The sequence below is a fragment of the Pseudophryne corroboree genome, chromosome 2 (genome assembly GCF_028390025.1).
Source record: "Pseudophryne corroboree isolate aPseCor3 chromosome 2, aPseCor3.hap2, whole genome shotgun sequence".
In the NCBI taxonomy this organism is placed as follows: domain Eukaryota; kingdom Metazoa; phylum Chordata; class Amphibia; order Anura; family Myobatrachidae; genus Pseudophryne; species Pseudophryne corroboree.
Window position 1 is genome coordinate 193774514 of NC_086445.1, and position 25064 is coordinate 193799577.

Here is a 25064-nt window from a genome sequence, read left to right on the forward strand (position 1 = left end):
TGGCGTTTTTTCACACACACCCATAAAACGGCCTGTTTCCGCCCAGAAACACCCACTTCCTGTCAATCACATTACGATCACCAGAACGAAGAAAAAACCTTGTAATGCCGTGAGTAAAATTCCTAACTGCATAGCAAATTTACTTGGCGCAGTCGCACTGCGGACATTGCGCATGCGCATTAGCGACTATTCGCTCCGTTGCGACAAATAAAATAACGAGCGAACAACTCGGAATGACCCCCACCCAGTAGAAGCTTTCTGCATTAACATTTCCTGACAAGAAACAGAGCAGTGGTAACAGACATGAATGACTCCCTAGCCATCAGCATATTAGTTATGGGGTCTTACCTGGCAAGCTTCGGTGAATAGAGAGTAACATGAAAATAATTATATATAACAGCCATGAAAATGTGTCAGCTTCACAGTCCAGTGCAGCTGTTTCCAGATGTATATTTCTAGCTGGGTCCCAAGTGACCTTCATATGAATATTCTGTTTCTCCAACTCATGTCGCATCACACACACATTCTTCCACCATGAGAAGCTGTATTCCCCAGGCGTCCCTGCAGTATGAGCTCCTATGCTTGCTTCCCCATATACTTCTTTCTCTGTCTACTTAGACCCTCTGTTACATGTTCTAATTTCTGCCACCTCACTTTTTTTTTATCACCTTTTCTCCTCCCGTTTCCTCTTTATTCCTTTCTATTTCTCCACATCTCTCCTTTATATCTCTCCAGGCCCACTCCTGCTTTCACTCATCAGTTTCTTTACCCTAGTGCTCTTCCGGGCCATTTCCTCCCATGCAATTTATTCTACATCATTGTCTCCATCTTCCAATTCTACTTCTTTCCGGGTCATCACCTTCATATATTCTGGGCTCCATTCCACTTCCTTGCCGCTACCATTCCTCCACCTTGCCATTCCATGCAAAACACTGTCACATCCTCAGCCAGGTATGTGTCAGCGTCACATGTTTGCCAACAGCCTGGAAGGAGTGTGTGGCAGCTGGCTGAGCAGACAATATCGTGCACTGAGCAATGCCCTTCATATTTTACTATAACTGATGTCTACGGTTAATTGGTCACAAATTTCCTAACACTGTTCCTTTTTTTCACTCAAAATTGTCTCATGACGCTGACTTTAAAGACAGCAGAACTTGCTTTTAATTTTATGTATCCCACTGAGGCCATTTACAAATGGCTAAGGTGTAAAGGCACTAACCCTTGGAGAGTGATAAAGTGGGGAGAGATAAACTACCAACCAATCAGTTCCTAACTGTCATTTTTCGAACCGTCTGCAGTTAGGAGCTGATTGGTTGGTACATTGTCTCTCTCACTTTATAATTTTCCAAGACGTAGGCGTAGGGGGTGATATATATCTGATCACTGCTGTGCATTTACGCACAGCGGGCGATCAGCGTTTGACTGCACATGCACCGCAATGCACCAGCGCGTCGGCAAACAACAACAAGCATCACCGAACAGCGACAGGCTGGTGCGAAAATTACAATCGCACAGCCATTCACATGCTGATTGACAGGAAGAGCACGTTTATGGGTGGTAACTGACTGTTTTCTGGGTGTGTCTGGGAAAACACAGGCATTCCCAAGCATTTTCAGGGAGGGTATGTGACGTCAGCTCAGAACCCAATCAGCCTGTTCTCATCGCACTATAGGAGTAAGACCTGGGCTGCGCATACACTGCGCACAGTGAAAAAATCATTCACTGGTGAGTGAGGTGCAAACGGATTTGCAGCTGTCTGCTGACTGAAGAGGTTTTTTTTGCAGCTCGGCGTGTACCTGCGATCGCACACTTGCATGACAAATATACACTCCCCTTAGGCGGCAACCATCTGAACACAGCACAACAACTTTAGCAGCCCAGCAATCAGGTCTGAATCAACCCCACAATACGATCTGCTCAATTGCTGCAAATAATAATTTTGTAACGTATGTACTATGGACCTCATTTAGCTTGGCTCGCTATTGTGATAGAAATTGCAATTTTCTCAGAACTGCTTCTGCTTAAAAAAACGCATGTGAAAAGTCGCCCATAAAGGTTAAAGACGCCCACCGATGCATTTTCAAATTTGCGCATACATTCACATAACTGCGATGCATACACAGAAATCAAGTACCATCCACAATTCCGGTTCACCCATGTATACGCAGGATATATGTGGCTGCAGTAGCATCGGCACCATGTTTTTTATTGCACCCATGTATACCAGAATAAACGCAGCTGCAGTAGCATGTTTTTATTGCAGCAATCACAGCTGACGTCAGATGCACGCCCCAAAAATGCCCATGACACCCCTGCGTTTTCCCAACCACCTCCCACAAACTAACACTTTCTGGCAATCGCTATGCAATCATACTTTGCTGGGCCTACGATCCCATTGCAAACGCATTTTGGCCTTCAGTTGATGTGCATGTGATGTGGTCACATTACATGTGCAGGTTTTCGATAATCGTCCGATTTGCGAATTTGCTATTTTCAACTGAGGCTGAATTAGGCACAATATGCACAAATTTCCATTCAGGTCCTGTGATTGAATGTAATGCTATATTCTAGGCCAGTTGTTTCCCAAAATCAGTGCATCCTAACAATCCAGGATTTACGAATATCCATATTTTGGCACAGATGGATAAATAAAAAGGACTGAGGTAGTGAGATGGTTAAATAAAAAGGACTGAGCACAGGTGACTGAGGTCACCTGTGCTCAAGTATGGATACCCTTAAAACCTCGACTGACCCTAGTTATCCTGAGAACCGTCATTGGGGTTAATTCCAAGTTGATCGCAGCAGGAATTTTTTTAGCAATTGGGCAAAACCATGGAGGTCATTCCGAGTTGTTCGCTCGCAAGCGGATTTTAGCAGATTTGCTCATGCTAAGCCGCCGCCTACTGGGAGTGAATCTTAGCATCTTAAAATTGCGAACGATGTAATCGCAATATTGCGATTACACACCTCGTAGCAGTTTCTGAGTAGCTCCAGACTTACTCGGCATCTGCGATCATTTCACTGCTTGTCGTTCCTGGTTTGACGTCACAAACACACCCAGCGTTCGCCCAGACACTCCTCCGTTTCTCCGGCCACTCCTGCGTTTTTTCCGGAAACGATAGCGTTTTTTCCCACACGCCCATAAAACGGCCTGTTTCCGCCCAGTAACACCCATTTCCTGTCAATCACATTACGATCGCCAGAACGATGAAAAAGCCGTGAGTAAAATTACTAAGTGCATAGCAAATTTACTTGGCGCAGTCGCAATGCGAACATTGCGCATGCGCATTAAGCGGAAAATCGCTGCGATGCGAAGATTTTTACCGAGCGAACAACTCGGAATGAGGGCCAATGTGCACTGCAGGGGGGGGCAGATATAACATTTGCAAAGAGAGTTAGATTTGGGTTGGTTATTTTGTTTCTGTGCAGGGTAAATACTCGCTGCTTTATTTTTACACTGCAATTTAGATTGCAGATTGAACTCACTACACCCAAATCTCTCTCTCTCTGCACATGTTATATCTGCCTCCCCTGCAGTGCACATGATTTTGTCCAACTGCTAATAAAATTCCTGCTGCGATCAACTTGGAATTACCCCCATTGTCTCTATTGCAGAACTGGCTTGCACGCATAGTCTTGGTACCTTCCATGAAAAATCTGGACAATTCCGACTTTGACCAGCACTGCTCAAACAGGATTTACTAAAAGAAAAATGCTGTAAAAATCCAGTTTTTCGGGAGTTTTACCGCATTTTCAATGTACTAAACCCTGGCCGCCCGCTTACCGATGCAGAGGGTATTGCCAGCTTTTTATTGCAATACCCTATAGAAGCCTATGGGCTTCTTACCACTTCCCGTCGCATCCCGCCGCCCCGCGCCACTCACGCCAACCTCCCTCACCTGCATGCTGTCAGCATCCCAGTGTGCTCTTTGAACCCCCATCCTCCTCCTCCACCGCAACACAGGCAGTTTAGTACAACCCGCCCATAGGCTCATAGAGAACCTCTGTTTCTATAAATGGGATCAGTATGAAATACCGGTGGACGGGATCCCGACTGTCATGATCCCGTTCACCGTAATGCTGGCAGCGGGACGAGCGCTAGTAAGACCCTTGCGGGCTCGCTGCGCTTGCCACAGGTTCTATACTCCCTCTAAGGGTTTTGTGGACACCCACAGAGAGAGAATAGCCTGTGTCGCCGCTTCGGGATTCCGGCATCGGCATTGTGACCACTGGGATCCCCTATAAATGTATAGTAACCAGTCTCCTGCATTTAAGGTTTAGCAAACTGATGTCCACCTGTCAGTCCACAGCCCATATGTGGCACAGATATCCTGCGCCTGATTACTACATTATTATAAACAGTGCATATACATATGCAGCCTCTAAAGTGGATGGGTACACATACGATCACTGGACTCGACTCTCAGTGCTGGGCCCCAAAACAGTAATTATACCCCTGATATTGACCATAAGAAGCCTTCATGTGCTACTGATCTGAGTAATGATATCTGCTTTGCTTACCGGGTCCATAAACTGGAAGATCAGGGATAAAAAACAATGGGTATAGTATGAGTGGCCGGCGACCAGGATTCCGGGGGGTGGTCTTCAGTATATCGAATGTAGGGATCCCGGCGCACAGTATACCGGCGCCGGGATCCTGACACCCGGCATACCGACAGCTATTCTCCCTCATGGGGGTCCACGACCCCCCTGGAGGGAGAATAAATAGCGTGGCGCACGTAGCGCGTCACCGTGCCCACAGCGTGGTGAGCGCAGCGAGCCCGCAAGGGGCTCATTTGCGCTCGCCACACTGTCGGTATGCCGGCGGTCAGGCTCCCGGCGCCGGTATGCTGGTTGCCGGGAGCCCAGCTGCCGGCATACCATACTACACCCATCCCGGGGGCCAGCATACTGGCGCCGGAATCCCGACCACCGGCATAGCGACAGCTGGGCAAGCGCTACACTCTGCACTCGCCACGCTGCCGGCACAGTGGCACGCGCTATGTATTTTCCCTCCAGGGGGTCGTGGACCCCTAAGAGGGAGAATATGTGTCGGCATGCCGGCGGTCAGGATCCCGGCGTCGGTATGCTGGTCGCCGGGATCCCGGCCGGCGGCATACTGAAGACCACCCAAAACAATGAGAGAGAGCAAGTACATAAAATCCTCCAGAATTAGAGGAACATAAAGGGTAATTCAGATCTGATCGCTGGGCTGCTTTTTTTGCTGTCCTGCAATCAGATAGTCACCGCCTACAGGGGGAGGGGAAAAGCCTGTGCAAGTGTGCGATCGCTTCTTTTGTAGAGCTGCACAAAAATCAGTTTGTGCAGTCTTTGTGCAGCCCAGGACTTACTTAGCCGCTGCGACGTAATCCTGCTGATCGGGGCCGGAGCTGATGTCAGACACCATCCCTCAAAACGCCCGCGTTTTTCCAGACACTCCTGGAAAACGGTCAGTTGCCACCCACAAACAGCCTCTTCCTGTCAATCACCTTGCGAACACCCGTGCGTTCGAATTTTTTGCACCATCCCGTCGCTAGGCGCCGATGCCTGTTGCTGTTGTGCGACGCACCGGCGCATAGCGGTACATACGCATGCGTGGTTCAGATCTGATCGCCCGCTGTGCGAAAACGCACAGTAGCGATCAGATCTTAATGACCCCCATAGACACTGTTCACTGAGAAACATACTTAGGAAGTAATGTTCAGAAGCAAGACAGAATGGCTCACTGAGGAATATTGTATATTACCTCCTTATCAGACGCAGAGCAATCTTATTCAGGCTCTTTGATTACAAACAATCATTCTCAAAAAGGAAATAAAAGATTTTATTTAGCTGTGAAAGAGTTAACCTCATAAAACGCTATCTTCAGCAGCGGTTTAACTCCCAGGGGTGCAATTCTTCCAGAATAGCCTGTTACTAGATTAGGATACATTACACAGGAAGAGGAATTCATACCAAACTGTTTATATGTCCTTCTGGCTGCTATCACACACGGCAAGGGAATCTCAAGTACTGTAAGCGGCAGTATGCAATGAGAACGGAGGACTAGCAGATCTGTACATGTTATCTGTAACAAACTAATCCAGTGTTTATCAATCCAGCTTCATAGAGGCACAGCTGCTTGTAACATCCCATCTATGCCTACACTGACATGTATAAATATTATTCCAATCTCTGCTGGACTTTTGTCCTCATTCAAAGTATTCAACTACGGATGCGAAATAAACAGAAAAAAAACACTCCCAGGGGCTTCCCCCTCCCATTTTACCCCCCCTCCCGCGTCTCAGCTGGGCACGGGGAGCTAAAAAATAATCCGAAGCGGCCCAGCTGTAAAGACAGCTGTTCTAAAAGCAGGACAGTTAACTAGAGCTAGCAAAGGCAGATTACATGCGAATCAATCAGACAAAGATATGGGTTTGCCACAATTCATTTCCATTGTGTGTTCCGGTCTACTCCTGAGCACTGTGCACATAAATCTCTTGGCAGGCTCACAAGTTTAAATCTCCATTTAATTCCAATTTAAGTCATTACCACAATGCAAAGCACTGTAGCAGCAAAACTGTATTAAAAGGAGAGTACAACAAAAGATGCAAAATGCTTTATATTATACAACGGGACTGTCCAGGCACATCTGAAACAATACACACATACATACAGTACATACAGAAAACCATTCATAAGCGGAACACTTTGAGGATGTCTGCTTAATCTAGAAGTGATTTTAACCACTTACCTCTGAGTTAAAGCGGATTTGACACACGTTGCAGGAGATGACCGGCCGTTTTGTCTTGAAAAGTGGGACTCCAAAGTTAGGGTTCATCAGAGGCTTGTGGATGGGATCCATCTGTGTGGATATAGAACAAGCTGTGTTCAGTCAAACACACCAATACATTTCTATCAATGAAATGCCAGCCAGGCTCCACTTTCCCCAGATTAATTTAGTCTCCAGCCACTAGGAAACAGGAGAGAGCAGAAGTGACTGCTAATAACTGTTCTCAGTAACATAGAGTAAACACAGGTGGCTCAACCCATAGAGCTTGTACAAGAGCAGAACTGATCTGGCCAGCACGAGTTACACGGGGTCTCTTACTAGTGTTCTTCATTTACTTCTGCTGTCGGGGGGGGGGGGGGGGTTAAAGATGTTACTGCAGCAAGAATGCTTTATTTAGCTGTGCGGAGCGAATGTTTGATTCTCCCACCCTTCCCCAAGGGAAATCCACCCTCATCACTCATTTCTGAGCCAGCAGAACTATGACCAAAAAGGCAGAGATAACCCAAGACTTTTACATAGCAAACTATTTGCTGAACATGATGTGTTAAACATCACATGATCCTAAATCTAGAAAATGTATGAAGTATTACCAGGTGGTCTACTTCTCCCTACTTATATTGATGAATTGAGTGGTATTCAGTTATACACAATTTACATCTTGTTACAGAGAAAGAGAATTGTAAATTAAAAAAGACCACACAGAACAGTATAACATATACACAAACAATGCAATGTCAGCTGTGCGCTCACAATTGGCCAATCAGAGGCGATTCCTAGTGCTGGGGACCACCATTACCATAATCAGTGCATTTGTAACTGCCCCTGACCACTCGCAAATAAAATGCACATATTCTGTACAGTATATATGCATCTATGGGTAGGAGAATAGGGGTATCAGCGACCAATGGTGTTTCTTTCTAGAGAACAAGGCTAGAATCTGAACAGTGGTAATGCAAATAACAACACTTGAATGTTCAAAGGGATGCAGACCCGTTTTTCAATAAAAGGTATAACAAAAGTTTTATTCTAAAAAACAAATAGGTTAAGGGGGGTACTCACGGAGCGATCGCTGCTTAAAACCTAAGCAATCTGACTAGATTGCTTAGATTTTAAGCCGTGATCTCTCCGTGTGTACCCCCTACAGCGATAGCGATGCGCAGCCCCGTGCATTGCTATCGCTGGTGCTATCTAGCGGGTCGCTCACTTCACCCGCTGGGTGAAATGAGCGCCCCCCCCCCCCCCCGCTCCCCCCACACGCTCAGCACACATCGCACCGTGCTGAGCGGGGGGAGAGATGCGCTCAGCACACATCTCTCCCCACATCTGCCAGTGAGTGCTGGCCTTAACACTTTTGAGCTAAAATAACAAGAGAATTAATTTAACAAAATTACTTTGAAAAACAATCTAAGAGAAGGTAAAAAAAGGAGAGTATAGAATATTATGAGACTATTTTTTTTTTAATATATATTTTTTTTTTTAAGATAAAGGACTGCAAGCTTATCTTAATGTGGAGAGTCAACGAGGTACACTCAACGCGTTTCGTCCATCTGACTTCATCTACCTGCACACATGCATGCATACACATTCTTGACATGTGCTGAATGATATCACACATGGGGTCTGATTCTGAGTTGGGAATAAAGCAAAAGAGCAAGTAACCGCACCTGGGCAAGCCATGTTGCAATGCAAGGGGCGCAAATATATTTATTGTTTTTGCATGCAGGGCAAATAATGGCTGCTTTTGCATGTATCCAGCAGATAACTGTGCAGTTTTAGTTTTACACAGCAATTTAAATTTGGGGTTGGACATGCCTCTCTCACATCCAGAGGCGGATTGGCCATAGGGTTTACAGGGAAGATTCCCGATGGGCCGGCGCACCTGTGGGGCCTGTTTTGTTTGAGGACATGTGGTCCTTTTTATAGACATAATGAATAAGATGCAAAACAATTTGCATATATGAAAATGACTTTGCCACTTAGCCTGTGATTGCAGATGATCTAGTGTATGCTCTGTCTGCCTGCTTGGCTGACATATAAGATTGAGTGAATAGTGATTGGGATACGGTTGGTGTAATAAGCAAGAAAATATCTTTCTAAAGAATGATATAGTTTCCTAAATTCTGAAGGTGTATCATATAATGTGCTCATAATATTTAATTTTTTTTATTTTTAACTTCCCCCTTGATGCTGGACATGCCCACTATCTGGACAGTCTTGGGGGGAGGGTGCTGCTGCCATGGCCCATGGCTAGACCTTACACCTCTGGTGCTGCCCATGTGGGGCCACTAGTACAAATGTTTCCAAGGCCACTTTTTGTTCCCAATCCGCCCCTGTTCACATCTAAAGCTCTCTGCACCTGCAGTGCAGCATGGTGTTACCCTGGGGCACAGTTACTTGCTCTTTCTTACTTTATTCCCAAATCAGAATCAGGGCCAAGATTTGCTACCCAAACTGTGCAGTACTCCCTCTGCATCAGCCCAAGGTGTATTAAGCACCTATTATTTATTTTTAACCTTTATTTATACGCCACAAGGGATCTGCAATGCCCAATTACAAAGTACATAAACAAATAAGCAAATCAAGTAATGCCCACACTAGTAATGCCACTTACACATTCAGTAATGCTTACCGTAGTAATGCCCCTTACACATATAGTAATGCCCACAGTAGTAGTGCTCCTTACACACACACACATACATACATACATACATACATACATACTGTACATACATACAGGCAGGGTCACATAGACACATACATAAATACAGATGGAGCCTCGGTTATCTTTGCTCCGTGTGTGACTAGGCGCGCCGGGAGCACCTAGTCACTGTGAGCGTCTTCGTCTGTACGGGCGTGCGTACCCGGACGGAGACGTGCCTCATTCACTTGAATGGAGAGCATCTCCGCCCGCGCTCCCGGACAGAGATGCTCTGAATGGGAGTGTCTCTGTGCACTCCCGGCGAGACTAGGAAGACGGATCGCCTAGTCACGCCGGGAGTGCACGTCTGTGACTAGGCAGGCAAAGATAACGAAGGCTCCATCTGTATATACATACATATAGGGAGTGTCACACACACACACACACACACACACTACCTGCAACAGCTCCCTTCTCTTCCATGGCCAGCCAGGAATCAAGGTGAGTCTATATGCTCTTCTGTAAACTGTGGTGAAGCGTGGGAAATACCTTCTGGCCCGCGGCAAGAGGGGGGAGGAGCAAGGAACAGAACATGGGACTCAAAGTGTACCCTCGCTGGCTTGCTTCGGGCTCAGTGGCCAGGTTACTAAAGGAAATAGATTGTGACATGGATAGTAAAACTGCTAGCGACCTTGCTCTTCTCCCTGCCATCGCTGGTCAGATGGTATTTCCCATGGTTACTGAAGAGGATCTAGCGTTGTAGACCCGCCTCCTGTCGGGTCAGAGGAGCGTGTGCTGGGCTCCACTAATCCAGGCTAAGCACACACTCTCTGACCCCAGCAGCAGTAAGGCGGGACTAAGGAGGATATGCTGCTGCTCTATGTAGCGTTGTTCGCCTCTGAGGGGAGTGGAGAGTGTGACCCAGGTAACCCTACTCCCCAGCCCAGCCCACCTGTGAGACTCTGTAAGCAATTTTGTGCATGCGGATCTGAATCATCACTGGCTTCATAACTGTGCAAAGTAGTGCTCAATTTATCCATTTTATTATTTTAGTATTTCTAGTAGGTGCAGTTCCTACTTTGTGAGCTGCTTGACAGATACAGTATAATCCATTGAACACACAAGGGCACCTTTTCTGACTCCCTTTTCTAAAGAATATAAAATATTAAATGTTTGCAATTAACTGACTTAAATATGTAAGATTCTATCCCTTAATAGTTTATCATTTTAATGAACGCAACCAAACCAACATGAAAAATGTATAATATAATTCTGCAGTAATAAGTTTTGCTATTTTCAAATTTGTAATTATGCATTATCATGAATAGAAAAAAAAATGCAAAACACAAATCGCACTTTGCAATGATCTTCCACCTTCGGCAGACAAAGAAGATATCTGGTAGTTTATATTTTAAGCATCAGAATGTAAAACAAGGTGCATCTGATCGCATCTATGCCCGATATATAAAAGGACAATGCTTTTATTAGACACAAAACATCGGGTTTTAAAACCTGGCGCTTCTGATAGAGTTCATGTCCAATTGTTGAAAGCATTGCCCTTTTAAATCTCATGCATAAACTCAATCATAAGGGCGGCAACGCTTTGTAAATAAACCCCCTGGTGTTTAGGAATCAGACTAGGCAGTTGCTGGTGTCAGGCTTATAATAAAGGTAAAATAAATAAAACAAACTAATTAGAATTCTAAAGACAAATCTGCGATCAATAAAAGCGCTTGCCATAACGTTTGAGATATATCTTTTATTCCATCTGTGATAATAAATAATGACAACACTGGAAAATGTATTATTACTACAATTTAAATCCCTAAGAGTTCCCCTTTAAAACAACCATTTTCCACTTTTATATTTTCTTTCCTAGCACTTTAATTGAGACTACTGGCAAAATCTTCACAGCAACAATTTTAATGTTTTGAGTTTCATTTGTGGAACACTCATTATTCCTGAAGCAAAGCATATGCAGGATGTGTTTATGCATTTAGCATAGGGAGAGTTTGCAGAGAAAGGTCAAAGTTACAACTGTCAGCCTGAGAGAAGGATAGCTGGGAGGACACCCAAGACTAGCCCTTACCTCCAAGATAGCGCAGTATTGCTACAGCACAATAACAACCCTTCAGAAGGCAAAATAAGACATAAAACTGAGTTTCTATTAGTGGCCAAAGAATTTGTTAACTCTTCTCCCACATCCTGTTACTTCACTGATGTTATGTTATTATTCCAGGGAAATCTCAAGAATTTAAACCACTCCGCCATCAGAGATAAGGTGCATTACTTTCTACGTATCTGCTTACTTTCTGTATCTTCTGCAGCAGAAGTCCATGGTGCAAGTATGGAGAGGACTTGGCATGATTCTGCCATGCCCCTGCTGTGCAATGATGCGATTCACATAATCAAGCCCCACCCATCTTTTAAGCACTAACGCATTTCACCACAGCAATGGCAGGGCTTGAGGACGTCTGCCCCGCCCCTTTTATAAGAAAGAGAAGTGGGATACATTATTCTGGTCTACTCAGAAATTCAGGAGCCTCCTGGACATTCTAGGAGTAAGTAATATGGTGTAACAAATTAAAATTGTACAACAATTATTTGGGATTTTGGAATGTTTTGTATGAAAGCATGGTATTTCTGCGTTTATAAAATGGTGTGGTATATTGAGACAGATTTCACCCATATGATTGGACACATTAGATCACATGACTGTGCATTATTTCCCAACGACCGCACACCTCAGGCCTGATCTACTTCAACTGTCAGTTGAAACATCATCACAAAGCTCAGCTGTATCACTCCACAAGTGTACACAGTAACAGCTCTCACACAGACACTGCTGACAGGGGAGCAGCTCATCACTACCACACTGTGACTAATATTTCTGACAGAAACATTTTTCAAAATGCCAAATTTACCACGTAACTCAAATGATACCACATCAGACCTCATCACACATGACTTGTACAATGATGATCTATTCAAGCAGCCCCTTCAGAATCAGCAAACATCTGTGTCACCTTACAGCATCTCCACATAGAACTATTTTGTCACAACAGGGGCAATTTTATAAGATAGATACAGTATATCACTCTTGGGTGTGCGGTCGCAACGCCTTGGGTGGATGAACGCACGAGGCCCAAAGCGTGCATATATCAGAGCACAAACGAACACTTAAGAGTGGAATATCCATTAAGTATATACTATTATATATACTGTAATTACAGTATATATGTCTATATCACATTCTATTCTATATGCTCACTGCACCCAGCAGTGAGGTGAGCGGGACTGCACATCGCTGTAGCCGGCACCCTACACACGGAGCAATGTGTGCTTAATTTCTAAGCAATCTAGTCAGATTGCTTATTTATTTATTATTTATTGTTTCTTATATAGCGCAGCAAATTCCGTTGCGCTTTACAATTGGAGATAACAATGATATAACAAAGCTGAGTAATAACAAACAGTCATAGAGGTAGGAAGGCCCTGCTCGCAAGCTTACAATCTATACGGAAATAGGCATGGATACACAAGGATAGGTGCTATCTATTGCATAGTTGTCTGCCAGATTGCAAAGGTTTTTGGTGGGCTGAATGATATGGTCATACAGCAATGATGAACCGTGGTCGAGAGGAAGGGAGAGTGAAGAATGAGAAGACATGTCAGGATATTTGTGGACTGTGCAGAGTGGATGCAATTTGATAGGAAGGTTTATGAAAGTTATGTGGACGGTTCTGGAATTTGATATGCTTGCCTAAAGAGGTGAGTTTTCAGGGAACGCTTGAAGGTTTGGAGACTAGAGTAGAGTCTTATTGTGCGTGGTAGGGCATTCCACAGAGTGGGTGCAGCCTGATGAAAGTCCTGCAATCGTGAGTGGGAGCGAGTAATGAGTGTGGCTGAGAGACGCAGATCTTGTGAAGAGCGAAGAGGTCGGGTTGGGAGATATTTTGAGATAAGCGAAGTGATGCACATTGGTGTAGTTTGGTTAATGGCCTTGTGTGTGAGTAAAAGTATTTTATATTGAATACGGTAGAATACGGGTAACCAATGGAGGGACTGACAGAGCAGATCTGCAGACGATGAACGTCTAGCGAGGAAGATTAGCCTCGCAGCTGCATTCAGAATGGATTGTAGTGGTGAGAGTCTCGTTTTGAGAAGACCAGTTAGGAGACTATTGCAATAATCAATGCGGGAGATAATGAGAGCATGGATTAGAGTTTTAGCAGTGTCTTGTGTAAGGTATGGTCGTATTTTGGATGTTTTTTAGATGCATGTAACATGATCTTGAGACAGATTGAATGTGGGGAACAAAGGACAGATCAGAGTCAAGGATGACACCTAGGCAGCGAGCTTGTGGGGTAGGGCAGATTGTCGAGTTTTCAACAGTGATAGAGATATCAGGTTGGTACCTACTATTGGCCGGTGGAAATATAATTAACTCTGTCTTTGAAATATTAAGTTTGAGGTGGCGAGATGTCGTCCAAGATGAAATGGCAGAAAGGCATTCAGTGACACGGTCCAGTACAGATAGGGACAAGTCAGGGGAGGATAGGTAGATTTGAGTATCATCTGCGTACAGATGATACTGAAATCCAAAAGAGCTGATTAGTTTACCAAGAGATGAGGTATAGATAGAGAAAAGGAGAGGACCCAAAACTGAGCCTTGCGGTACTCCAACTGAAAGACGTAGCGAAGAGGAGGTAGATTCAGAAAAGCGAACACTGAAGGAGCGATTAGTTAGGTAGGATAGGAACCAAGAAAGGGCTGTGTCTTTAAGACCTAGGGATTGTAGTGTTTGTATGAGAAGAGAGTGGTCAACAGTGTCAAATGCAGCAGATAGATCTAGAAGAATAAGAAGTAAGTAATGGCCTTTAGACTTCATAGTGACCAAATCATTCATTACTTTAGTAAGTGTTGGGAACGGAAGCCTGACTGAAGTGGGTCCAATAAATTGTGTGAGTTAAGAAAGTGTGTGAGTCGAGTGTAGGCAAGTCTCTCAAGTAGCTTAGAGAGACAAGGGAGCTGAGAGAGAGTTAGGGTCAGAATTTAGTTTTTTTCAAAATGGGAGTAATCATTGCATGCTTGAAGAGTGAAGGAAAAATACCAGTAGAGAGAGAGATTACAGATGTTAGTAAGGTAGACTGCTTAGAAATTAAGTAAAAATTGCTACGTGTGTACCCCCCCTTTATAGTCATGATTTCACAGATTTTGCAAAGCTAAACTAGTCTCCACCACTCCAAGCCTTCCGCTCCGAGCCTGATTTGCAAAGAATTTATTAGTTTCTTAATACAGATTTTATTGAATATGACACACATTTACACTCCAGAGCACACTATCCATCTACTGAGTATGCATAGTAATTGAGAAGGGTGCAATGATTGTGAGCAGAGTGGATATACAGATATCAACTACTGTGCTTGGGTGGGTTATACATACTTTACTACTTTCCTGGACTGTTTGAGACACTGCCAGGACAAAGGACCTTATTCAGTAAGGATTGCAGATTCTGCATTTCAGTACAATCTGCAATCCTTGCAATCGCATGCAGGGGCCGCCCATCGTAGGGCAAGGACGCCCAGCATGCGACCTGCCACCCACCCACTGTGATCACGCTGTAATTGCCGCCATTTTCTCGTTCGGAGCATTTGGGTGTGACGACATGCAGCCACCCCTAAAGCGCCGCCAGCGCTGCCCCAAGAAATGCCTCTGCCTGTCAATCAAGCAGAGGCATTTGTAGTTAATGCAATACACTCGCATTAACTGCTTGCGCAGGACGGGACCTGCGCGTGTGCAGACTGTACTTTTCTCAAAAAACGCTGTTGCATCGCAGCTGCAATGCGACCTGAATAAGGCACAAACTACGTCAGTATGGGGTTAACATTCAGGGTCAATATCTGGGACAAATCTTTAACAAATCTGTGACAATCACTACTAATTAGTGATAAATCCATGTATTCGTTAATCAGTGGTTGGTGCATTACACTGAACATGCATCAATGCCATTAAATGCACTAAGTGAAGCCAGTGTGTCTCTGGCTATGAGGCTATAATCCAAAACCAGCTGTTTAGTATAGGGCAAACAAGGAAGTACTGTACCAATTCAGTGGAGTACAACATTGTCCTCACAACACGCAGGCTGTATTACTGCACTGATGGGCCCTACACACTGGCCGATTTTCGGAAAGATATGAACGATCTCGTTCATAAATGAACGAGAACTCGTTCATATCTTTCAGTGTGGAGACTCCAGCGATGAACGATGCGCGGCCCCGCGCTCATTCATCGCTGGTCCCCCGTCAACTGTACATGCAGGCCAGTATGGACGATCTCGTCCATATTTGCCTGCACTTCAATGCAGCCGCGTGACGGGGGGAGTGAAGAAACTTCACTCCCCCCGTCACTGCCCCCCCCGCCGCCGGGTCGGCCGTATCCGCCGTCGGGCAGCTCGGCGGCGGGTCGGCCAGTGAGTAGGGCCCTTGATGAGAGTATGTGATTTCATTGAATTGCTAAAGCTGGTTCAGGGAATTAATCCTAATGGTTGGATTATTTATTCTTGCTAAAATTCACTCTGCAGCCCCGTCCATTACACTAATCTTGAATTGGTCTACTGGCATTGCTAACTGATACAGCTTTGGATAGTTCAAAGGCATATGGCAAATGCAATAGTAGAGGTGCAATTTGGAAATGTGACATAAGGATGGAGTTTCAGTGTTTTACACAATAATTTGCTTTATGCCTACAATGAGGAAGGGCAGTAATTCCCAACAGGTGTTTCCAGACACACAACTGCGTCACTGTGGAAGGATGAATGTCTCACACAATACATTTAAAAATATAGATTATAAGGGAAAAATAAGCACTCACTTTTGTGAAACCTCTTCAATATATACATACAGCAATTTTTCATATGAGAATGTCTGACACAAGAGTAGAAGATTCACAGCAAGAGAAAAGTTGATAACCGGTGTTAAAAAAAATTCAATCATTTAAAAAGTCAGCACATTTTACAATTAAAACCTGTGGGGAAGAAGTCTTAGGCTTAGGTTTGCCCATGGCAAGTAAAACAAACAGAATCAGCAAGTCTTAAATAACCTTTATTCAAGCAGTTATTCGTGACAATGTGCTCCTTGAGCATATTGTTCTGCTGCTCATTAGAGATGACAATTTGCACCTCAGCAAAGCAATCAATATTACAGCTCAGCATGCAGTCAAATTATGGATTTCTGCACAGAAAAAATACTGTTTTCCAGCTCCTGATTTTCACATATAGGGGTCAATCCAATTACCTGAGATGATCTGGCGGTAGCAAATCATCGCGGCGGCGGGTGCACTTTACGGAAGCCCAAGTTCACACAAAATTGTTCGCGACCCCACAGAGGTCCAAGCAATTTTGAGCAAATTCAGGCTGTGAATGGTGTGAGATCGCATGACGTTGTCAGTGTTTATACGCTGCGGCAATGGCACTTCACACCTTCGCAGCTAATTGGATTGACCCCATACATTTTTTGGAGTTCCACAACAATAGCACCATGAAACTGGGGATCCCGGCTGCACCAAAGGTCCACACAGCGCACATGAAGGTATCCGCCTAGATTCACCTCTTAGGAGACACATTTGTAGTGTAGACATGCTGTGTGTGGGAACAACTTCAAGAAGAGAACTGTGCAAAAGTATATACCTCACATCAAAGTATGCTTGCCTGGTCTCCTGAATTTCGGGGAGTCCTATAGAACTCCCATGAAAATCAGCCACCCTCTCCACTCCCATTTCTCTTTCTTCTGCTGGGCTGGAGCCATGATGATACGATCAACTTCCTAACACTTAAGAACCACCTCTCATATCAGATAACACATATTTTTTTTAAAATACTCCTCAGTGTAGACTCATTTATGGCCTAAATTAAACATGAGGTTGGGGGGACATTGGAACTTAATGGAAATATTGAAGTGCACGAAGAAGGATGGAGGGTATAGAGGTGGTTTTGCACTGAGCGGATAGAGGGCCTAATTCATGTTTGTACGCTAATGCATTAGCATGTGCAATGCTCTAGGCTACGGTATTGCTAATGTTAGCAAGTGAAGCTGCCGCCCAGGAATTAAAAAAGACACCCACCGGAGGCATTGCAGACTCAATCATAAAATGCGTACACATTAACAGTCTATATGTAAAAACAAGGAACATCGAAGCTAAGGGTAGCCATGTTTTTGTGTATACAAACTTGCAGCTGTCGGCAGTAAACACCCCTGAAAACGGCCATGACACGCCTGCATTTCCCCAACCATTTCCCATAAACTCCACGTTAACAACTTCAAGCGGTCACTTCCTGACGATCACTTTTCCATGAAATCCTCATTGTGAGGTGGATCACAGCAGATACCTTTGTAAATGCGCATTGTGATCGTGTCACATGCGCAGTCTGCCAATAATCGCCATGTTGCATGATAATCAGATAGTCTGTGTAATTAATTTCTCCTATGTAGGACATATAATGCTGTCTGCTACTGTGTATCTATTCCTAGTCTGCCTTGGAACCAAGAACACCTGAGCCTGTAACCCATGTGTCTCCTCAACACTTAGTATATCTTAATAATCGATGTACATTATTGATGGAACCATTGGTTGGTAACCTCGATGGTATGGCTATGAAACCAGGAACCAGGCAGGCAGTAGGCCATTTAGAGCTGGAGGTGGGTTTTCTCATGTCACATGGGGGCAGAGCTATCCCAGAGCTAAGGCGGAAAAAAATAATAATGTTGAGCACCATGTCATTAATGGCAAGATCATCATCCATCGTTGGTTAACCAATGATCGTTGCTAGCAATCAAGGGTTGATGGCCGTCCCAAACACTTAGGGGGGTATTTAATTCAAGTCGAAAACTGCCTCTTGCCTGAAAGACGGCAGTTTCCGACTGTTTTAGGTCAGAAGGGGTTCCGACCTATTCAATGCTGACCCCTTTTTTCTGACAAGTCGAGAAATCCAACTCGTCGGAAACCTGTCGGAAAGCACCTGGATTGGCGGCTCATGCCACCGATCCGCATGTATTGATGGAAGCACGGCCAAACCCGACAGAAAAAAAAGCCGGATTGGCTGGGGGATGTGGCTTGGCTGCCTAGCTGAATGGAAGCAGCTTGGGAGAGCTCTGGGACAAGCCTGCACTGCCTTGCCTATATTACCCTCCACGCACACACTATCAGTGCCTCTCTCCCCCCCCCCCCCCCTTAAGTATCCGAGTGTGCAGTGAAGTGTTGGAGTGCTGCTGTGGATCCGAGGGATGAGTTCATCGTACCCCTGCAGGTTGCAGCTCACTCCTTCCATAGAGGCTGCGGCCAAGAATTCCCTGTCTACCCGGACATCTACTGCGACCAGGTGTGTGCCTCCCTCCGGACCGCCTGGCTGAGGTTGTGCCCGCGGACTTCCCCTCCGCTCACCGACGGCTGCCTCTGACTGCCCGGGGAGTCTCTGACCGCCGGCTTTAGACGCTCAGCAGACACCGCCACGAGCACCCGTGAGGTGAGCTAGCCGCAACACACCGCGGTAATTATCAGCGGAACGCCTGGACACTGGTGCTCTGTTTGCTTCTCCCCTCTCCCTGACAGGGCTCCCAGCCCTACAGCATCTCACTGGTGCCCAGCACGTCCATTTGTTTTCCAGCTTATAATATGGCAGTTCGGAATGGCATTGTCGAGAACGGCCAAATCAAATCGGATTTGGCCATTCATTGAATAGTGTTTTGTCGGATCCTTTCCGATAATGCTTGTCGGAAAGGATCCGACTTGAATTGAATATACCCCTTAGATTAGCACTGTACTTCTGCAGCTCAAGACAACATAACATAATTTGTACTGGTTGTGTAAAAATATTATATATGGGCAATGCAAAAATACTGTATACAGGTGGTCATTCCGAGTTGTTCGCTAACTGTTTTCGGTCGCTGTGCAGCGATCAGGCAAAAAAAAACGCAATTCTGCGCATGCGTATTTGGCGTAATGCGCACGCACGACGTACTTTCACAACAGCCGATGCAGTTTCATACAAGGTCTAGCGACGCTTTTCAATCGCACTGCTGGCCGCAGAGTGATTAACAGGAAGTGGGTGTTTATGGGTGGTAACTGACCGTTTTCGGGGACTGTGTGTAAAATCGCAGGCGTGTCATATACAAACGCAGCATGCCTGGGGAAACGCAGGCATGGCTGGCCGAACGCAGGGCATGTTCGTGACGTCAAAACAGGAACTAAACAGTCTGAAGTGATCGCAAGAAAGGAGTAGGTCTGGAGCTGCTCAGAAACTGCACAATCTTTTTTTGTAGCAGCGCTGCGATCCTTTCGTTCGCACTTCTGCTAAGCTAAGATACACTCCCAGAGGGCTGCGGCTTAGCGTTTGCACGGCTACTAAAAGCAGCTAGCGAGCGAACAACTCGGAATGAGGGCCACTGTCAATGGTCTTACCTGCAATGATACATGTCGGTGCCTCTTAATAGTAGAGTTAAATACTGTATATAATATATATGAAAAAGATATCTGTTATGCTAGCTATGGAAGAAGCAGCCCCGGAGCTTGGCCTCTGCTGACTAGTTTCATCCTATGAACAAGTAAGATAAACATAAACACTCTTTTGGCTGTCTGTAAAAACTAGCCCTTAAAACAACAGAATTGCTGAGATTTTTCTGACACGGACATAATCTTATCCATACACGTCTTCATCTGGTCCATATTTTTTAGTTTATTTACACTTTCTTATACAGCGAAGCAAATTGCACTGCGCGTTACAATTTATGTTTAATCTCAGCTGCCCTGGCGATATTTTCTTGATAAATTGCCTGAACAAGTGACTTTTTTTAATTGCTGCTATAAATGGCTTTAAAAACACAAGATGATTTTTCTAACCCTTTTGCATCCAATGCCATAAGCTCTCTCAGAGCATTTTCATGTGTTGTGACAAACCAAATAAAGAATTCTATTAGCGAGTCACAGTATTAAAAAGCACCTATATACTGTACCTCTGATAATACAAATTATACTACGTTTATGTTACAAACTTGAGAGTATAATTTGAAATGTAATTAATATTTGTAGTAAAGTGAACATTTGTATGCGTTTTGCTGTATTATATAACTTATGTTTCTGTGATTTTAAACCTTCCTCTATCACACATATGTGGGTAACATTTTAAAATATTTTCCAGGGACTATTTGAGGCTGACATTCTGTGAGGATGAATCTCATTTGCACATTTACACAGTACAATGCTAATGCAGAACACCTAGGAAGCCGTGTGTGCTGAATCTCTGAAATAGCAACAAGACAGACAGGTGTCTCAAGACAAAGGAACTGCAAAAGTCCACAACATTAAAGGCCCATATAGATGGGCCGATGCGGGAGAGATGTGTGCTGAGCGAACCGCTCAACACACATCTCTCCCGCCGCTCAGAACAGCGTGATCTGTGCTGAGCGTGCGGGGGGAGACCGGCGGGGGGAGACGGGGGGGGGCTCATTTCACCCAGCGGGTGAAGTGAGCGTCCCGCTAGATTGGCCTACATGCAGGCCAATCTAGCACCAGCGATAGCGATGTAGGGGGTACACACCCTTAAGAATAAATGTCTTTCCTGCATTATAAGTCATGGTCTGCAGGGGTGTGGTATGAGTTGCCGGCGGCCGGGTCCCCGGTGGCCAGCATACCGGCGCCGGGATCCCGACCGTCGGCTTGCCGACAGCGGGGCGAGCACAAATGAGCCCCTTGCGGGCTTGCTGCACTCGCCACGCTGCGGCCATGCTATATATTCTCCCTCCAGGGGGGTCGTGGACCCACAAGAGGGAGAAAAGGTGTCGGTACGCCGGGTGTCGAGATTCCGGCGCCGGTATACTCTGCGCTGGGATCCCAACAACCGGTATACTGAATATTACCCAGCCTTTAGATGTCCTCTATTTCCTCAGTTTCTGACTATAATTGGTACAGATAAATTAAACATAGACAATGCAAACGGAGAGAGTGGATAACTTTTAAGAGGAATCTGCTGGTCAAAGCACCCATGTAGCTGACATGCCCCCAAAAAGTTACTGCTGGTATTTAGCTATTGGGAAATGTTCCTATTAGTGTTAAAAATAGCATATGTTTGCCCTGGCTCCATGCATAGTTTTTCTAGCTCATGTAAATGACTACTTGGCTTCTAAATTCTACATTGTTTTGTCCACCCATGATGTATCCAGAGATGCTTTATTTGATGTCATCTAGTATCATTCACCTGCACTAACCACATGCTGACCTTGGCCAAACCTTTGACGGAGAACTCTTGTCTCTACGGAAAAACTTAGTAGGTACTATATTACGTTCAAGGACCGTCCAGCACTTGTGCTGAGATATAGACCAGAGTGTGCTAGAAGCAACAAAGCAGAGAGCGACACCCCAGGCAGGAAAGAGGAACTGCATGGGTTTTGAAAGGTGCAGGGTGCTGGAATGAACACTACATAGAGATCCAGTGTCAGACTGGGGCAAGAAGGGCCCATCAGGAAAATGCAGTGGTAGGGGCCCATGCTTAAGGGTGTGGGCAGGCAATAGTGGAGGTGTGGCCAACCACCACAGAGTCCAGGCTAACCAGTAGAGATTGCCTGGGCTGGGCCACCGTGCTAAATATACATATAGTAAACACTGCTTGTGCGTGCATGGTAATGTAGAAGATTAATAACAGGAGGAGACGGGCCCACAGGCAGTGGGGTCCACCGGTGGTTTCCCCTGTTCCCCTGTGGGCCAGTCCGACCCCGTAGAGATCAATGATCTATATCAGAGGTTACCAAACGCTGTCCTCAAGGCATCCCAACGGTCCAAATTTTAAATATATCCATGGCTCAGCACAGATGCTTAAATCAAATTGACTGACATACTAATTAAGGGGTCTATTTACTAAGCCTTGGATGAAGATAAAATGGATGGAGATAAAGTCCCAACCAACCAGCTCCTGTCATTTTTCAAACACACCAACGGTTTCTTCACTCCCCCCTTCACCCGGCTCCATAGCAATGCATGCTAATATGGACATAGCCTGCATGTTTAAACGAGCCGGCACCAGGCGCGCATCATTAATCGCTGGTGCCTACACACTGAAAGATATGAACGGTATCTCGTTCATTAATGAACGAGATTGTTTATATTATTAATTTATTAACAGTTTCTTATATAGCGCAGCATATTCCGTTGCGCTTTACAATTAGAACAACAGTAATAGAACAAAACTGGGTAAAAACAGACAGACATAGAGGTAGGAAGGCCCTGCTCGCAAGCTTACAATCTATAGGGAAATAGGCATAGATACACAAGGATAGATGCTACCTATTGCATAATGGTCCACCAGATTGCTAGGTTCTTAATGGGGTGTATGATATGATCACCCAGCAATGTTGGCCAAGTGTCAGGAGGGTGTGAGAGTAAAGAAAGACAAGATATGTGAGGTTATGTATACTGTACAGAGAGGATGTAATTAGATAGGGAAGCACCTAAGGTTATGAAGGTTTATATCTTTCACTGGTATCGACCAGTATGTAGGGCTCTTTAATAAATTGGACTGAAATTGTGGAAAGTTTCTTGTAGACCAATTGAGTACAATTTCATGTTTGGAACCCCAATTCAGAAGCGCTAGTTTCAAACATCCCCTTCTAGTCATTCATATGTTCATAGTAGTTAGGTGATCACTACTTGAAACTTAAGGGCCCCATACACTACTGCGACATGTCCATCTGACATATCGCAGGCGATTGGTGGCGATCACCCCGGCAGCCTCCCGGGTGGCAGGATCGCCCAAGATACATCGTATGCTGTCTGTCCTTTTGCATACGATGTATCTTGGGCGATCCTGGCCGATCCCAGCCACGCCTGCGGGGTCGGACCAGATTGAATGTGCAGCACATTTAATCTGGAGGATCCGATCCGATACTCACGGGGCCGTGCATCGGATCGGATCGTATACACAGCCAAAATTACCGATTTCACCCAATATATCGGGCCGAATGCCCGAATTGGGCTGAAATCGGGCATAATCATTCTAGTGTATAGTGCCCTTTAGCTGCCTCTGGGCTAGATGCATCATCGCTTGGAAAGTGATAAAACGGAGAGTGAAAAAGTACCAGCCAATCAGCTCCTAACTGCCATTTTTCAAACACAGCCTGTGACATGGCAGTTAGGAGCCGATTGGCCGGTACTTTTTCACTCTCCATTTTATCACTTTCCAAGCGGTGATGCATCTAGCCCTCTATCTATTGAAGCGCAAGGAGTCAATCCATTTTTTCTTTATATAATTTTCAAACATGGGGAGAGAGAGGTAGATTTGGGTGGGGTGTGTTCAAACTGAAATCTAAATTGCAGTGTAAAACTAAAGCAGCCAGTATTTACCCTGCACAGAAACAATATAACCCACCCAAATCTAACTCTCTCTGCACATTATGGGGGTCATTCCGAGTTGTTCGCTCGTTATTTTTTTCCGCTACGGACCGATTAGTCGCAAACTGCGCATGCGCAATGTACGCAGCGCGCCTGCGCCAAGTAAATTAGCACAAAAGTTTGGTATTTTACTCACGGCGTAACAAAGTTTTTTCATCGTTCTGCTGATCATAATGTGATTGACAGGAAGATGGGTGTTTCTGGGCGGAAACTGCCCGTTTTCTGGGAGTGTGCGGAAAAACGCAGGCGTTTCAGGGAAAAATGCGGGAGTGGCTGGAGAAATGGGGGAGTGGCTGGGCGAACGCTGGCAGTGTGTGTGACGTCAAACCAGGAACGAAAAGGACTGAGCTGGTCACAATGGCAGAGTAAGTCTGGAGCTAATATCTGCCCCACCTGCAGTGCACACAGTTTTGCCCATTAGCTAACAAATTTGCTGCTGTGATCAGATCTGAATTAGGCCCACAGCCTGTAAGATGGCAGTTAGGAGCTGATTGGCTGGTACTTTATCTCCGTCCAAGCCTAGTAAATAGACCCCTAAGTCAACTGTGGCCAAGCATTGGAAATACTTAAAACCTGGGCCGTTGTGGTGCCTTGAGGCCTTGGGAATCTCTGATCTATATAAAAGATCCAGTCAAACTTTGGTAAATGCACAGAGAAAGTGCCAGATGTCATTGCTGGAAAAAATAATTATCTAACTGATAACGTTCATTGTGCCCACTTCTCAGTCGCTGCCGCATAGCCCTGGAAATCCTGTCACAATTGCCTAGGACTTAAGGTGGCCATCCACTACTCAGACTTGTCTGAACTGCAGATCTCATCAGATTTCTCTTGAGCTCTCCCGGGAGCTTCCCGGGAATCGGATCTGACCCTGGGCTTAATTTTCACTACATTCACTTCAGATGTATCTGATGCGATCTATCATGTGTCAGATCGCATCAGATATATCTGATGCACACATGTTACATGCGATTGATCTGATGCTGCTGCTGCCGCTGTTCCCCCTCTTGGTGGGTGGGAGTGGCCAGGGAGATGCCAGTCAAGTGACGCTTCAGATGAATCTGATCAGATACATCTGAAGAAAAAAAAACAATCCGATGTGCACCTGATTTCTTCAGATTCCGATAAATAGTTGGGGCAGCCTCAGAGATTTGTAGTTCAGACAAATCTGACACGGGAGTGCGCATCGGATCGGAAGAGCCATCCGATGTGACATTTTTCTTC

General features: G+C 45.2%; 1 protein-coding gene across 2 annotated transcripts in view; it reads right to left on the reverse strand.

Annotated features, from left to right (window-relative positions):
- ZNF385A (zinc finger protein 385A) overlaps positions 1-25064 on the reverse strand; it is a 334020-nt gene that overhangs the window by 117130 nt on the left and 191826 nt on the right. For both annotated transcript variants that reach the window (XM_063952187.1, XM_063952188.1), the window contains one exon: positions 6734-6844. In XM_063952187.1, the coding sequence (XP_063808257.1) occupies positions 6734-6844 (111 nt within the window). The remainder of the gene's footprint in view (positions 1-6733; positions 6845-25064) is intronic.